The 15,450-nt window shown below is 41.1% G+C and overlaps 1 protein-coding gene across 5 annotated transcripts in view; it reads left to right on the plus strand.

The window, feature by feature from the left end:
- Positions 1-14,404, plus strand: part of bcar1 (BCAR1 scaffold protein, Cas family member) — a 168,059-nt gene extending 153,655 nt beyond the window's left edge. For all 5 annotated transcript variants that reach the window (XM_060923959.1, XM_060923961.1, XM_060923963.1 and 2 more), the window contains exons 4-7: positions 1,975-2,085; positions 6,003-7,139; positions 8,110-8,199; positions 12,442-14,404. In XM_060923959.1, the coding sequence (XP_060779942.1) occupies positions 1,975-2,085; positions 6,003-7,139; positions 8,110-8,199; positions 12,442-12,954 (1,851 nt within the window). In that variant the 3' untranslated portion in view covers positions 12,955-14,404. The remainder of the gene's footprint in view (positions 1-1,974; positions 2,086-6,002; positions 7,140-8,109; positions 8,200-12,441) is intronic.
- The last annotated feature ends 1,046 nt before the right edge of the window (positions 14,405-15,450 follow it).

Genomic DNA, 15,450 nt, shown 5'->3' on the forward strand with positions numbered 1-15,450 from the left:
CAGATCAATACTTTGCAAAGTAAGTGTGTTTTCACACTTTTTATATAGGCGTGCTGATTGTGCCTTAATCTTGTGCAGGTGTGAGTCGTTTATGGCACACGTGCGAGAGTCCACTTGGTGTGCGCGCTGTCCGGAGCGCGCCTGAGAGTCTATCTGATGCACGCGCCAAGGCGCGCAAGTGTGACTATCTTGCATGAAATTAGTACAAAATTAATGTAGATATAAATATCTTATGCCAAATTATTATGGCATGTTACAAAAAATAAAGAAAAAAAATCTGAGTCCTCGTCTCCAATTTACGAGTCCGAATGAAGTTAATGTACAATTCCGAGTCCAAGTCTGAGTTATCAGTGCTCAAGTCCAAGTCGAGTCATCAGTGCTCAAGTCTGAGTCCTTAAAATTAGGGCATGAGTCGGACTCGAGTCTGAGTCCTGGACTCAAATACTACAAGCCTGGTTTATACTAAGGAGGTGATTTGCAGTAGCAGTCAAATGTTTGGACACCCCTACTCATTCATAGGTTTTTCTGTATTTTGACTATTTTCTACATTGTAGATCAATACCAAAGACATCAAAACTGTGAAATAACATCTGGAACATAGATGGAGTGATGTGGTAACCAAAAAAAGTGTTAAAAAATAGAATATGTTTCATATTTTAGATTAGCCAGTGTTTACCTTAATGCCTCTTTACACACTACTGGCATTATCTTAACCAGCTTCATGAGGTAGTCACCTGGAATGCTTTTCAGTTAACAGGCGTGCCTCGTCAAAAGTTAATTAGTGCAATTTCTTGCCTGCTTAATGTGTTTGAGATCAAACAGTAAATAGTAAATAATAATAATACAGTAAACAGCCCTATTCCACAACTGTAGTAATCCATATTATATCAAGAAGCACTCAACTAAGTAAAGAGAAACGACATCCATCATTACTTTAAGACATGAAGTGTCTTTTAATTATTAAAAATAAAGAAAAAAACATTAAATTAGAAGATGCGTCCAAACTTTTGGCTGGTACCGTTGAGCTGAAGTGGCAGTCTGTGAAATAACAGAGCAACATGAATATTTATATGAAATATTTGTTTACAAACAATACACTCAGTAGTTTAATAAGTTGTCATTGTGGTTGTTTTTAGGCTCAGATTCATGCATATGTGTTCAATAGTGCACGTGTGTTTTTTTTCTTTTCTTTTTTAAAAATTACAATCTAAAGCGTATTCCCAAACTGTATGTGTTTTGTTTGCTTGAAATGTCATGAAATTTAAGCTTTATTTGTAGAATAAATTACATGTTGTTCATTGGGCGCTTGTACATAGGCATTAGTGTAGATGTGTGCTTATTGTGTTGTATGCTTCTAACCAGTGTATACCCTGGTCATGTCATCATTTAATGGCAGTCATGAAAATAACTTGAGGTTTGATTTGTCTTTGCAACTAGTCATACCTTCCACAGAGCCCATATGTCACCATTTTTGGTTCCAGCACTAAAAAGCTGCTGGACTGCAAGGAAATGCTTCAAAATGAGACACAAGCACCTTGCCAGTGGAAAAGGGTTATATGGCAGATAGCAGAAGTACTGGTGTGAGGGATGGTGAGGGATTAAATATAGAAAATTATCTGATTGTCCCCATTAGGTCCAGTCTTCGGTCACACACCACTGATCTCTCTCGGACACGTGTGTAGGTGTGATATGAGATTCTAAGTGTCAGTGGAGCGCGATCACTTTTATCATGTGTACGCTACCCTTAGTTTTTTTCTTCCAGCTACATCAATAACTTCTGTTCCACCATGATATGGAAGAGAATGGTGGGAGGAAAGGAGGAGGAGGACATAGCAAAAAAAAAAACCAGTGACCGTCAGGAAGCATTCAGGGGAGCCTAGCAAGAGGGAGAGAAAAGATAGAATGTCCTTAAAACTACCTTCATATTTCCAGCGTCTTAGTGCTTTTTTTTATACTCAGTGACTGATTTTACAGGTATATGACACTCCTCCCATGGTAATGAAAGGACCAACCAGCAGAGATGTGCAGGGAATCTATGACACCCCACCAAGTGTGGACAAGAACCAGCTGCTGTCCCAGCAAATGGTAAGACGTGCATACATACACAGAAACGTAGTTCAGATAGATAAAACTAATACAGGTCACCATCTTTGAGCTGGAGAGATCTCTCAAAAGAGACAAGTACAGTCAAGCTGGAAAGTCTGCACACCCCTTTCACCTTCTCCATATTTTATGTTACAGACTTATTCTACAGTAGATTGAGTTCATTTTTTGTCACAAAATTCTACACAAAATAGCCCATAATGACAAAGTGAAAGCAGGTTTTTAGACATTTGTGCTAATTTATTAAAAATGAAAATGTAAAATATCATATGTACGGAAGTGTGCACACCCTTTGACATGACACCCAAAAGCGAGCCGAGGTGCATTTTGTTTCCACTGATACTGCTTGAGATGTTTCTACAACTAAATTGGAGTCCACCTGTGGTAAATTCAATTGCTTGGACATGATTGGGGATTGCCAACACCTGCCTATATAAGGTCCCACAGTTGACAGTGCATGTCAAAGCAAACTCCAAGCCATGGGGTCAAAGGAATTATCTGCAGACCTCAGAAACAGGATTGTGTTGAGGCATAGATTTGGAGAAGATTACAGAAAAATTGCTGCAGCTTTACAGGTCCCAAAGAGCACAGTGGCCACCATCATTCGTAAATGGAAGAAGTTTGGAACCACCAAGAACCTTCCTAAACCTGGCCGCCTGGCCAAACTGAGCGATCGGGGAAGACGGGCCTTGGCCAGGGAGGTGAGCAAGAACCTGAGGGTCACTCTGACAGAGCTCCAGCGTAACCTTGTGGAGATGGGAGAACCTTTCAGAAGATCAACCATCCAGGCAGCACTCCACAAATCAGGCCTTTATGGTAGAGTGGCCAGACAGAAGCCACTCCTTTGTAAAAGGCACATGACAGTCCACTTGGAGTTTGCCAAAAGGCACCTAGAGGACTCTCAAACTATAAGAAACAAGATTTTCTGGTCTGATGAAACCAAAATGTAACTTTTTGGCCTGAATACCAAGCGTCACGTCTGGAGGAAACCAGGCACCGCTCATCACCTAGCTAATGCCATCCCTACAGTGAAGCATGGCGATGGCAGCATCATGATGTGGGGATGTTTTTCAGCAGCGGGAATGGGGCGACTAGTCCTCATCGAGGGAAAGATGAATGCAGCCAAGTACACCGAGATCCTTGAAGAAAACCTGCTCCAGAGCACTCTGGACCTCAGACTGGGGCGAAGGTTTACCTTCCAACATGACAACGACCCGAAGCACACAGCCAAGAGAACAAAGTAATGGCTTCGGAGAAAGTCTGTGAATGTCCTTGAGTGGCCCAGCCAGAGCCCAGACCTGAATCCAATTGAACATCTGTGGAAGGAGCTGAAAATGGCTGTGTACCGATGCTCCTCATCCAACCTGATGGAGCTTGCAAGGATATGCCAAGAGGAATGGGTAAAAATGTCCAGAAACAAGTGTGCCAAGCTCATAGCTTCTTTCCCAAGACACTTCGAAGCTGTAATTGCTGCCAAAGGTGCATCAACCAAGTATTAGGCTAAGGGTGTGTACAGATATGTAATGCCTGAATAACCTATTTTTGTTAGTAAAATAAAATGGCATATTTTCTAAAAACCTGCTTTCACTTTGTCATTATGGACTATTTTGTGTAGAATTTTGTGACAAAAAATGAACTTAATCTATTGTAGAATAAGTCTAACATAATAAAATGTGGAGAAGGTGAAAGGGGTGTGCAGACTTTCCGGCTTGACTGTATGTTATAGTTTAGACATATGTGGTATGTTAGAACTGAGTGAAACTACAATGCTAAATATTGCAGTTGTGGATTACTGCATTCAATAGGAATATTGTAGCCTTTCAAATCCTGCATAAAGAGTGGAACACATGGGCTGTGAACCAGCACGTCATGGTTCTGGTACCAGCTGGTTTTATAGGCACTAAAGTAGATTATTATAAGATGTAATAACTGTTAAAGTGTTTAAAATCTGATTTACAGTAGCAGTCACAAGTTTGGACACACCTACTCATTCAGAGGTTTTTCTGTATTTTGTATTTTCTACATTGTAGAACAATACTGAAGACATCAGAACTATTAAATAACAGATGGAACATATACGGAATGATGTGGTAAACAAGAAAAGCGATTAAAAAGACTAAATGTTTCATATTTTAGATTCTTTAAAGTAGCCAGCGTTTAGCTTGATGATGCTTTACACACTATTAGCATTATCTTAACCAGCTTCATGAGGTAGTCACCTGGAACACTTTTCAATTAACAGTTGTGCTTCGTCAAAGTTAATTAGTGCAGTTTCTTGCCTTCTTAATGCGTTTGAGATCAAACAGTAAATAGGCATATCGAGTGAAAATTCAAATTCAATCCCAACTGCTTGAAACTGCTTTCATTGAATTCAGAATTGAATGCAGAACAACATACTTTTTACAGAAATAATATGTTTATCCGTTCTTGAGCTATTACCAATCAAAGATTGAAAAAATGACTTAATTTTTAGAAAACTGACGTAATATTATGTATTAGGATCACATGGTCCAAAATGGGCCTCATTAACCAATGAGCGCAAATGTTTTTTCTTAATAACTTTTTTATTTTTCAAGATATTTACATGGAAATTGGCAGGCACATAGATGGTTCTATACTGAATACAAAGTTTGAAAAGTCTGTAAAAACCAATTATGCAAATTGGTATTTTATTATTATTAATTATGCTAATTAAGTGAAAAATGTTAAATTGGTACGCTCTCTTCTTCAAAGTTTCACCAAATGGCCTTATTTGTGCAATATAAAGCTGATCTTAACTCTCATTTATACATCACAAAGAAGGAGAAATCAATGTTAATTATAACATGCGTAAATAAGCATTGAATATCATTCACATCTACCATTCTCTATCAAAATAAAGAAGTAATAAAAGAATATTCCTAATACCCTCTTTGTGCTCTGTAGGCCTTTGTATTTCTAAGTTGGGCCTACTAGTGTTTATATGAAAGAATAATAAATGATTATTTCAATTAATATTCACAGCTTTCAAGGCTAACCGCGAAAAAACTGTGATCCACATCCAGTAAACAACGCCAATTAACTGAATTGAAATTGACGCTCGTGTTTCTGACTTGCGTTTTTTTAAAATCTCATTCTGACCACTAAGATCTCAATATTTTTCATCAAAACAACTACAGTTATTTTCTAAAATAGTTATTTACATGAATCAGTTTGATGTGAAAAAATAAGCAGTTAAAGCTATGAAAACTCACTTCAAAGTCTCCCGTGAATCATAACATCAAAACTATCAGATGGAAAATTTTGCTCAATACTTCATCAGAAACAGTGAGAGCAAGAGAACATCCCTATAAAAGTTATCTGATTGATATTCACAAGTAATCCGGTCGGAAAACCATCACAAGAGAGAGAGCCTGACCACTTTCCCGTGACTCAAAAATCACCAGCAGTTTCCCGACGTCACGCGAGCAGAGTTTTTACTCTGTTGTACAAACTTCAACCTGCTGTTACTCCCAAAGTACTGAACAGATCTTAAGATTAATTTCTTTGGAAGGCAGAGATTACAAGCTTTTTAATGAGAATATTCACTTTATAAAATATTCAAGAGTTAAGCAATGACAGATTTGGAAACTTAGATGAACGTCTGCATGCACAATTTTCACAGCACGGCCAGCGAGCGTCTGATATGCCTACAGTAAATAATAAAAATACAGTAAATAGCCCTATTCATTAACTAAGTAAAGAGAAATGACAGTCTATCATTAGTTTAAGACATGTAGAGTCTTTTAATTATTAAAAATAAAGAAAAAAAACCCATCGAATTAGGAGGTGTGTTCAAACTTTTGGCTGGTACTGTAGGTTGCCAAGAAGTTTAAATTGCACAAGACTTATTTGTATTCCTAATCCATACTCCTTCCCAGGTGTACGACTTTCCCCCATCTGTGAGTAAGGACATTCCAGATGCACTCATCAAGGAGGAGACCTATGATGTCCCACCTCATTTTGCCAAAATGAAGTGTCCAAGCCCAAATGCAGGCAACCCTGAACCACCGATACCCGAAGATGTGTATGATGTGCCACCCCCTCAGCTCTCTGGCAAACCACAGGCTGAGGCACAGGAGATCTATGACATCCCCAGCAGCCTGCATCAGGGTGACGTCTATGACTTCCCACGTGAGCGCCCACCAGTTGCTGAGGAATCAGGTGACTATGTCTATGATGTACCACCACAGGTGGTACGTGATGCAGCGGGTGCTACCACAGAGGAACTGACAGTGAGTTTCAAGCGCCTATCTGCTTCTAGCACAGGCAGCACACGCAGTAACTTGTCCACTTCATCCCTGGACACAGTGCCAGTGCGGGACAGCACAGCGCCAAGTCGCCTACTTTCCCTGGACCTTGAGCAGGCCATGGAGCGTCTTTCACGTCTGCAGCAGGCCGTGGATACCTCAGCTTCAATGCTCATGTCCTTTGTCACTGGTGATTGGAGGAGCTCTGCCCAGATGGATGCCAATTTGCCCTCTATTCGACGGGCATCTGAATGCTTACGAGCATCAGTCAGGGATCTACTGGAGTTTTCTCGTGGCGCTGTGGCCAATGCTGCCCAGGCCACTGATCGTACACTTCAGGCCAAGCTCAGCAAGCAGGTGCAGAAGATGGATGAGGTCTTCCAAGGTCTGCTCAAGCACAGCCAGGCACTGGATGCCCTGGGCTGGTCTCCTGCTGCTCTCCCAGCACCAGCTGCCAACAGTGGTGGGGATGACCTGGACCGGCTGGTCATGTGTGCTCGTTCTGTGCCTGACGACACCAAGCAGTTAGCATCCTTCCTGCATGGCAATGCAACGTTGCTCTTCAGACGGACAAACAGGCAGCAGCAGCAGACCTCAGATGTGTTGGGACAGCTGAGCAGTAACACAGGCACACCTGACAGGACCAACATCCAATCACGTCCCCTGCCCTCGCCACCCAAGTTCGCAGCCGAAGAGGAGCCTCCTGAGCGACCTTATGAAACCACGGAGGAGGGCTGGATGGAGGACTATGACTATGTGCATTTACAGGTAAAGGAGCAAAATCAAATGAGCCCTTTGAATTTTACCATCACCAGTAAATAAAATAAGAACAATATGGCAATCCAAGGACCCCATTATTTAATGCCTCATTGATGCTACAGCTATACAGTATTTTCTGTAATCTGTTTAACTTTGAACATCATTAGTAAATAAGTAAATTAAACTACTGTGACATATTTGAAAATGACAATATTGTCACAAACGAACAAGCCAAGCCCTGCATGACCATAGCAAGCTTTCCCTACTCTTACTCATTTAGTTATTGAATCTTTATTATCACTTAATAAAGAGTGTAATGTGCTAAATCTGGGGAAAGGCTAGGGAAAAGACTAGTGCTGTAGGTTTTTTGGTCGTACCTTCCTTAGGCTGTAATTTTAACTGGCTGTATGAACCCAGGGTGCAGGTGGCTTCTCACATGGCTGCACTACCGTCAGAGTGAGCAATGGCCTCCATGTCCTCCTTCATGTGGGCACCACTACTAATCCCCTAGTGTAGTGCTTAAGGTGTCATCATTAATCACTCCTGACCATGTTCTGGCCTGTTTTTTCTTCATAGCCCAAATACGTCTTCTCTTATTCCAGCTGCCTGGACTTTACGGTGTGGTACATATTTTGCAGACACTACTGCAGACATTTCTTAGCCAAAGTGCTATTTCTTGATAAGTGTCACCCACTATGGTGGCAAACAAAGGGATTGCAGATATTGCGGATGAAAATGACTTTGTCTGCTTAACCCACACTGCCTCCTTGTGGCTGTATTAAAAATGACATATGCCAAAATTAATGCAAACTCAAGTCTGTGTTTTTCATGATCTTTTACCGACATGAGTTTAACTCAGGGCAGAAAGAAAAACATGAAACTGTAAATGGCAAACTGCAGAAATACTGTACAATGCGTATTGTAGCAGGTTTTCATCCGTGATAAAATATATAACCATAATAGGTTTGTTGTCTTTTAGGGTAAGGAGGAGTTTGAGAAGAACCAGCGGCAGCTGCTGGAGAAAGGCAGCATCACTAGACACAGTAAGACCCAGCTGGAGCAACAGCAGGTCAGTCTCAATCTACATGGCTTTGTGAATGCTAAAAAATATAGCAGTCTGTTTAATATATTAGTATGTCTTTATATTTTAAAATATGCACTTTAAATTTTAACTTAGTTAAACTTAGCAAGTGATGGTGTCATGATGAGGAAGCAGGTATGGCAAATAGACTTTCATATAAAGCTGAAACACTACACATATCAGTGTTCTAAAATAAAGGAGAAGACTTAAATATAGGGCGGCACGATGGTGTAGTGGTTAGCGCTGTCACCTCACAGCAAGAAGGTTCTGGGTTTGAGCCCAGTGGCCGAACCTGTGTGGAGTTTGCATGTTCTCCCCGTGTCTGCGTGGGTTTCCTCCGGGTGCTCCGGTTTCCCCCACAGTCCAAAGACATGCAGGTGGGGTTTACATTAGACCGTATCAGCGGATCATCAGATTAACGTTTTTAAAACGATTAGCGTGCACACAGCAATGCCAATACACGATTTGCGTGCACACAGCAACGCCAATACTTGGATACGCTCGGCTCCGCAGGCATCCTGCGCTCCAAATCACTCCGCCCTGAACAGCGAGTGCCTCTGGAGGGTGCGCACTCCGGCCCTGCGCAGCTCACAGAGCGCGCGAGTGACGTGCACGAGCAGTGATTTGGGACTGAGCCGCTGTGTGTGTGATCCCAGTGCATATCGGGTATGCGCGTCACTTACCACTTGCAAGTGGAAGGATGGCAAGCCTAAAGACAATCATAACTACACAATGGGCAGTATTTGTATCAGTATTTGCAGTATTTTCATACTCTTTAATGAAAGGTGATACAAGGCGGAAGTGCGCGCCGTTTTTCAGCAGTCGCGTCACATGACCAACGTCAGCGAATCAGGAAGGTGGATGTCTCAGTGACGTCCAATGACGACGCCAGCTAGATCTCAGCACAGCGTATCCGCGTATTCTCAATGTTTACACAGCACCGGACCAGACACGATCTGGATTGAATACGTGGACCCTGGCGGATTCCCGTTTCCCGGCGTTTCCAGGCGTTTTAATGTAAACGGACAGTGCATCCGCGAAGAAAACGAGACAGATACGGTCTAATGTAAACTTGGCCGCAGGTGAGGTTAATTGATGGCTCTAAATTGACCGTAGGTGTGAGTGTGAATGGTTGTTTGGCTGTATGTGTCAGCCATGCAATGATCTGGCAACTTGTCCAGAGTGTACCCCGCCTCTTGCCCATAGCCAGCTGGGATAAGCTCCAGCTTGCCCAACCCTGCACAGCATAAGCGGTTACAGATAATGGAAAAAAATGGACTTAAATATGACCCCTTTAATGTTTGTTCAGGCTCGAATGCTCTGTAATAAGAGCCACGGTGAGGTGTCCTGCAGGTTACCATCCCCCCCAAAAAAAAAAAAAAAACCCAGGAAACTTCGGGGAAACACTGCATATGAAAATAATGACTGGAAGCAAAAGTGAAATGTGATATGTGAGAGTGGAGTTTCTCAAAGTGCTAATCTAAATGCATCAATACACCATATCATATAATTGGAATTATAGCGCATAAAATGAAAGTGGTGCATTGCAAGTAACACTAATGTTAACATGATTAGTAGTGTCAACACTGAATACTGGTATCAAGGCTGGTCAAAAATGCTGGTTTGCTAACAGATCAAATGTTAAATATTATATACTTAACATGCAAGTATATACTTTTGTTTTCAGCTAAATGGTCATTCAGTACTTATTGTTAATCATTTGGTGGCAAACAATAATGATGGGAAAATGTATAGTATATTCCATTTTTAGTCAAACAGCCATGCAGCACTTATTTATGTAGGACTTAAAGTTCAATATAATAAAAATATTTACTGATTTTCTGTTAAATACATATTCCCATCATTATTAAACCCCTGCTCCGAAGGAAGAGGGGTGTACTGGTTTTTACCTCTGTCTGTCCATCCGTATTTCCATCCATCTGAAACACCTTTTTTCTCAGCAACCACAAATCATAGCCACTTGGTATACCGTTTTCAGGTCTGTCCCACATCGACTTCCTGTTTACTGACTGAATGTATTTATGAAACATATAGGGTGGATTTACAAAATTTTCATAACACTTTTCTCAGCAACTACAAATCACAACTGCTTGATATTTGGTACTGAGCTTCAGCTTGGGGTTCTATACCGTGTGTACCATTTTCGGGTCTGCCGCTCATCGACTTCCTGTTTTACCAACTGAATGTACCTGTATTTACGAAACAGCTAGGGTGGAATTTGACACTATTTCAAGAAGCAAAATGCTGTTTCAAAATGACAGTTTACCAGGATGCTATTTGAAACCCCTGGGGAGAGACACTGCTCTTTACTTACTTGTTTCAGGGTTACTTATTTGTTGAAGTCAACATTCATAATGAGTGTCCTATTCCTTCAATTACTTGGATTCTGATATAAGCAAGAGTGGGGGATACGTAAGTGAGCAGGAGCTCACAGCTGATCTTGTTGTTAATTATTTTTATTGTTCATAATTCACACAAAGGTCTTCAACAGTAAAAACTGTATGAAATCTGTAAATGTTTTATTTATGATCTTGAACTTGATTGGATATTGACTTGCATAAATGACTTCTGCATGGCTAAATCAAAACGGTATTAACCCCTTCAATGCCCTTGGACGAGTCACGTACATCATGAAATCTTTTACCGCTGTACCTTATGACAGAAGAATGTTTTAGGCATCAACTGTAATTCATATGTGCCACTGTGAAGTAAAAGTAATGTGCCATGTAAGGTACATAAAAGGAAGTGTTTATGACGAGTAGCATACGTCATAAGGCACAGCAGTAAAAGATTTCATGACGTACGTGACTCGTCCAAGGGCATTGAAGGGGTTAATGTACTGTACAATTTCCCTTCATTATGGAGCACTTGCATGTGACGTCACAGCCGATCCAGATTGTGACAGACGCCATCGTGTCGGTCAAACGCCATATTCCGCCTTCTACTTCTACTTTTACTTCTACCTTTTCTTCTGGAAAACCCTACTATATACAATTCTACTACAACGGCTGCGGCTACAAGCTCTCCCTACCTGTGCACGTTTTTTATGTTTTTTGTGTGTATTTTTGCGTGTTGTTCGTCTGTACCGGACTTCAATATCCACTACAACCGTATGGACTTACTGGACATTGGTTTCCAGCAGAAAATGACGGTTTGTAGCGATTTCCATCGCATGCACAACATTCTGGACGAGAAAAAAAATATATAACATTCTGGACGAGACAGCGAGACCAGCGGGGTTTCCGTGGATTGTTATCGGAAGCAAAGTGAAGGAGGCGGCGCCGGGAGCAAAAGCGAGGCTGCAGGCAGAGCCGGCCTGTTGACTAAGCTCAGAAAACAGCCACTCAAATCTCCACTGCTAAGCCTCTACCTCTCCAACGCCAGATCCATGTAAACAAGACGGACGATTTGGAATTACCTTATTCTATTCTATAATTGGCTGGTCAGTGCTATACTCAATACTTAAGTGACTTACCCATCCAATGAGGATTTTTGTTACAAGATGCCACATCTGAGTCGCTGACAAATCCTGAATTTCTGTAAAGATAACTGTCCAGAGATTTATAAGCACGCAGTGCTTCACCACTGAACAGCGAGGGAAAGTTAATGAGGTAATCATACACGTCCGGGTATTCCGCTGGCAGTTCAAAATCTGGTCGTGAAAACTCCGTCCGGAAAGCCATAAGGGTCACTAATCTGTAGATCGTTTATTTTAGACATATATCTAGTTATCTGTTCATTAGGAAAAATGAGCCGTGTAGTCCGTCGGTTGAAATTGATCCATTCTGTACACGAGTGCAGCAGTATTCAGCGGTGTTTTTGACCGACAAGATGGCGGTTGTGTACTTTCCGGTCACGTGACTGCAAGATCTCTATTGTTTGCCACCAAATAAATAAGTCCTGAATGGCCATTTGATTGAAAACAAAAGAATGGTTTCTGACTTTTGCACAGTACTGTGTCTTATACTGTGACCACGCATTACCGGTATGTTAAATGACACAACACAGGTCTTGCATGTGAGCATGTCATCATGTCTGTGATGTTTTGTATAACTTGGCATCAGAAGCTTGGAGACACTCCAGTTCAGTCACTTCATGAATGCTAGTATTAAATCAGTACTGCACAATTTTCAGAGTGTTGATATTGTATTAAAAACAATAATGATTATGAAAATAGTGATTTTCTGTCCTTTGCATCCATTCTTGCAGCTCAAGCAGTTTGAGAGGCTGGAGCAGGAAGTCAGCCGGCCAATCAACAATGACATTTCAGGCTGGACCCCACCCCCACACTACCCACCTCCGTCACGCAGCAAGCTGTGTGCAGGTGACCGGCAGCTGCTGCTATTCTACTCTGAGCAATGCGAGGCCAACATCACCACGCTGACCAATGCTATTGATGCTTTCTACTCATCCATCAACAACAATCAACCACCCAAGATCTTTGTTGCCCACAGCAAATTTGTCATCCTCAGTGCCCATAAGCTGGTCTTCATTGGAGATACAGTCTCACGCCAGGCCAAGTCCCCTGAGGTACGGAGCAGGGTGGCACAGCACAGCAACGCACTCTGTGAAAAGCTGAAAGACATTGTAGTTAGCACCAAGACTGCAGCCCTACAGTACCCATCTCCAGGGGCAGCACGGGACATGACCGAGAGGGTCCGTGAGTTGACTGGCTGTACCCAGCAATTCCGCATGGCCCTCAATCACCTACTTTCCATGTGAAAACAAACATGGGAGTGTATAGAAACACTGAGACTACACATGCATGGGGTCCCACTGCGACTTCCTCGTTCCATGTCCATGCTTTGTGCTTTGTATTCCAAAAAAAAAAAAGACTATAAAACACTATCAGTGAATAGTGCTATGGGTTGTAAATGAATTTATGTAAATATATAAGTTTCTGTAAGAATCTGGGGAAGTAGTGGGGCAACAAGAAATGATGAACTGTATCTTTGTTTTTGTTTTTTTGAACAACAGAGGAGAAAAAAACAACTGAAAAGTAGTTTTTAGTCATTATTCACTATTATTGTTATAATGTAATTATTGCCCTGGTTACAGTAATTGTCATCATTCTTATGATTATTGATGAGATATTAAGGGTGTCTAGAATTTTAAATGTGTATGTAGAAGTACTTAATGCCATTTTTCATCAGTGATGAGGATTTTTAATAAATTTGTACGCTAGCATGAGGGACGTGACGGCAGCAGACGTGCAGCGCTTTATCCTTTTAATCAACGGGGCAGATTCAGGGTGGGAGCAAAGCATTATGGTGAGCTGACTGGCAGACTGTACACGTAGACTGCCTAAATGAGTGAAAGGTAATTCAGTTTGCTGTATCTGCTAAAATATTCTCATGAAGCAGATGCAAAAGATAGTCTCGTCACAAGCAAGGGTCGATTTGGAAAACGATGCTTATAAAACATGGGAAAGAGTAGCTCTTTTTAACTGTTAAATAGTTTCATTTCCAACATACTTGTTATTCCTTTCAGTATTCTTGCTCACCTTTCTCCCACTCTGGTCATGGTCTGCATTTTATGAACAGGTTTCTGTGACTTGCTGTGCACTGTTCCAGATTTTTGCTATGTTCTAGATAAGGCTTCATATCTAGCAGCATGCCAAAGCAGTTTTTCCATTGCAGTGCTATTACCCTGCTGGACAGGGTCATTTTAGCCAAGGGGTTCTGTTTAATACCTGAAAAAGATTTTTCCTTTTGGCACATTCCTGACCGTTAATGTCTATTAATCATGATGGCAGGTCTGTTCCTACAAGTAGGCTCTTTTTCTTTTAATAGCTATATAAAAATGTTTAACCGCCTCATAGTTAAACACTCCTAGTGTATTAAAATAGTACATTTTATTGAACCCCTGAAGATCCGCGAAGAATAAGGCTCTTTCACTATACTGTAATGTGGCAGCAGCTGTCGTATTGTCACTCACATTTGCAAAGTTTTTGTCACTGGAGGGCAACGTTGAGAACAAATCCATCTGCCTCAAATGTTTTCTTGGCTTTTTAACACCCTATTGGTTGCATTTTGAATATCGGAATATGTCAGCAGAAATAAGTTGGTGAATGTGGTAATACCTTTAAGTACTACATGTTGTGCATATAGTCAGAATCCCTATCCAGTTTGAAAAAAAAAAAGGAGCACAGTGAAAATAAAAATTGACTTGGTATTTGTTGTAATGTTATTTCATCCTCAAATCTGTGTTTAAGGGTTTGGAATATCTTTGCGATGTTAAAAACATACTGTAAATTGCCTAACTGGAAAATATATGTTTAATATATTTTCATTAAAAAAACTGATCAAGCCAATCTGATCTCTGTCCAATTCAACTTGTACACAAAGAACAGGAATATTGTTACTTAACAAAATGGCATAACAAAAAGGGCTTAGTTTGAAAGTTCCATCCATGCATTATCCGTAACCGTTTTTCCTGTGCAGGTCGCCAGATCATCACAGGGCTGATACATACCGGTAGAGACAAACAACCATTCACACTCACATTCACACCTACGGTCAATTTAGAGCCACCAATTAGCCTAACCTGCATGTCTTTGGACTGTGGGGGAAACCGGAGCACCCGGAGGAAACCCATGCGGACACAGGGAGAACATGCAAACTCCATACAGAAAGGACCCCATTGGCTACCAGGCTCAAACCCAGAACCTTCTTGCTGTGAGGCAACAGTGCTGCCCTAGTTTGAAAGTTACTTATTATAAAGTATAACCATGCTGCTTTCTCTATCTTACTTTAATTTATTTTAGTTCCTAGAGTCTGGTTTATCGACAAACCTCATAAAAGGAATATGTGCAGCTGGGGGGTGTTAGACTGAACATCCTTCTGGTTAAGACGCTCTCTTTGAATGTAATATCTATCAGGTAAATTTGCCATGCTTAATGAAATATGACCTCACCGGCAGCTCAGCTCTTGTGTTAACTCCTGGGTGTGATATTAAAGACTACATGCAGTTAATGAAGACCAAGATACTTAGGCAGTTCTTCACTCTCACTACTACTGGCAGTAAATTAAACTGGGATTCTTACTGCGAAAGCAATTAGGTTTAACTGACTGCATGCCACTCTTGGTGTACTTATAGTCACCAGCCAGACAGCCAGCTTCTTTTGTAGCCTTTTGTCTCTGATGTTGAGATGCATTCTTGTTGAGCAATTTTTGTAAAAGAGTAAAGCAAATTTATTTGCAACCACAAAACAAATCA

Source organism: Neoarius graeffei, chromosome 6 (assembly GCF_027579695.1).
Source record: "Neoarius graeffei isolate fNeoGra1 chromosome 6, fNeoGra1.pri, whole genome shotgun sequence".
Taxonomy (NCBI): Eukaryota; Metazoa; Chordata; class Actinopteri; order Siluriformes; family Ariidae; genus Neoarius; species Neoarius graeffei.